We start from the raw sequence: 1,334 nt of genomic DNA on the forward strand, positions 1-1,334 counted from the left end.
TTCTCTCTGCCATCCGTGAGAAGTGGCCTTTTATTGGCCGTGGAGGCTGCGTCAGAGTGCTGCAAGATAATGCCCCCGCCCACATAGATACCAGTGACCAACGGTTTGCTACTGCTGTTGCTGAACAAGGACTTAACGTCCAGCTTTGCTTCCAGCCGCCATACTCGCCCGATCTCAACTGTTTGGACCTCTCGCGCTTCTCTGCAATTCAAGCTCGTCAACGTCTGAAATCTTCAACGACCATGGATGAACTTATAGAGGCCGTCGCCGACTCGTACTGGGAGTTGCCTCCGTCGACGCTGGATGCAGCGTTTCTCAGTCTTCAATGCTCCATGGACAAGTGTATCAAGGACGGCGGTGGTAATGCGTTTAAAGCCTCGACATATGGCGAAGGAAAAACTTGAGAGGGAGGGGCGACTTCCTATCTGCCTGCAATGCTCTCCTGAAGTTGCGTCTCAGTACCACAAAAATAGTACTACGTTTTGTACTGAAAGCTAATATAATTATGGGACATCATTTTTAAGACAAAAAAGAGTAGTATGGGTCAACATATATGGGACGGAGTAGTACTCACCAACTCAGCACGACGCTTGGCTTTCATGAAGGTGACGATGGCAGCGACGTCAGGAAATAATTCCTGACGTCCCTGTTCTTTCATTGTCTTAGAGGTGGCGTGGCCAGTGAAGCTGAGCAGCTTGTCAGTCTGTTGCCACCACCCGTGGGCGGTGCCGCGAGCGCACTGCAGCTCCCGGGCCACCTCCTCCACTCCGACCTCCTGCATCCGCCGGACAGAGTCCCGCTTCTCGCGGAATCTGTAACTTCGCTGTTTCTTCTTCTTCTTCTTTGGGGAGAGTTGTCCAATCTGCAGAATGAAAAGTGAGCATGTAATACAAAGATTTAGGTGTTGCGTGGTGCAGTTTTACCATAACCATTCAATTGTAATGAATACATGATTGGGTAAATATTTCAACATATTTGAATTTGATTGGATAAAAGTGTCACTGTGTTACTATGGAAGCGGCTATGTAATACTGGCTTTTACGTTGCCGGTTTTATCTGTCTGTAGATTTCCCATATCTTCACTCTGGCACTTGGACTCTTACCTCCTATACAAAAGACAGATGCGATGCCAGGGCACTGTAGTGTCTGCTAATAGAAAGACACGCAAGGGGGGTCGGCGAACTTCCAGGAAATGTTAGCAGTAGTCTATTACTTGGTAAAAAGACAAGTGAGTAGTTCTATTCTACTCGTAGCTGGGGCTGCATGTGCTTGGGCCCAAGCTCTACTTGGTTGGCTGCTGTTGGTGTCAACTAGTTTGTCGATACCAGTCATCA

General features: G+C 48.3%; 2 protein-coding genes across 2 annotated transcripts in view; one reads left to right on the forward strand and one right to left on the reverse strand.

Annotated features, from left to right (window-relative positions):
• The window catches only part of PPTG_01452 (hypothetical protein), a gene marked incomplete at both ends in the record, with an annotated part of 1,570 nt that extends 1,166 nt beyond the window's left edge, over positions 1–404 (forward strand). The window contains one exon of the mRNA XM_008894761.1: positions 1–404. Within this exon, the coding sequence (XP_008893009.1) occupies positions 1–404 (404 nt within the window).
• A 140-nt stretch (positions 405–544) lies between these two features.
• Positions 545–932, reverse strand: PPTG_01453 (hypothetical protein; the record flags this gene model as incomplete). The annotated part of the gene is made up of 2 exons (XM_008894762.1): positions 545–862; positions 924–932. 2 exons carry the CDS (start codon positions 930–932, stop codon positions 545–547), a joined length of 327 nt encoding a protein of 108 aa, XP_008893010.1.
• Between the last annotated feature and the right edge of the window lie 402 nt (positions 933–1,334).

This window comes from Phytophthora parasitica, assembly GCF_000247585.1.
Source record: "Phytophthora parasitica INRA-310 unplaced genomic scaffold supercont2.3, whole genome shotgun sequence".
Lineage (NCBI taxonomy): Eukaryota > Oomycota > Peronosporomycetes > Peronosporales > Peronosporaceae > Phytophthora > Phytophthora nicotianae.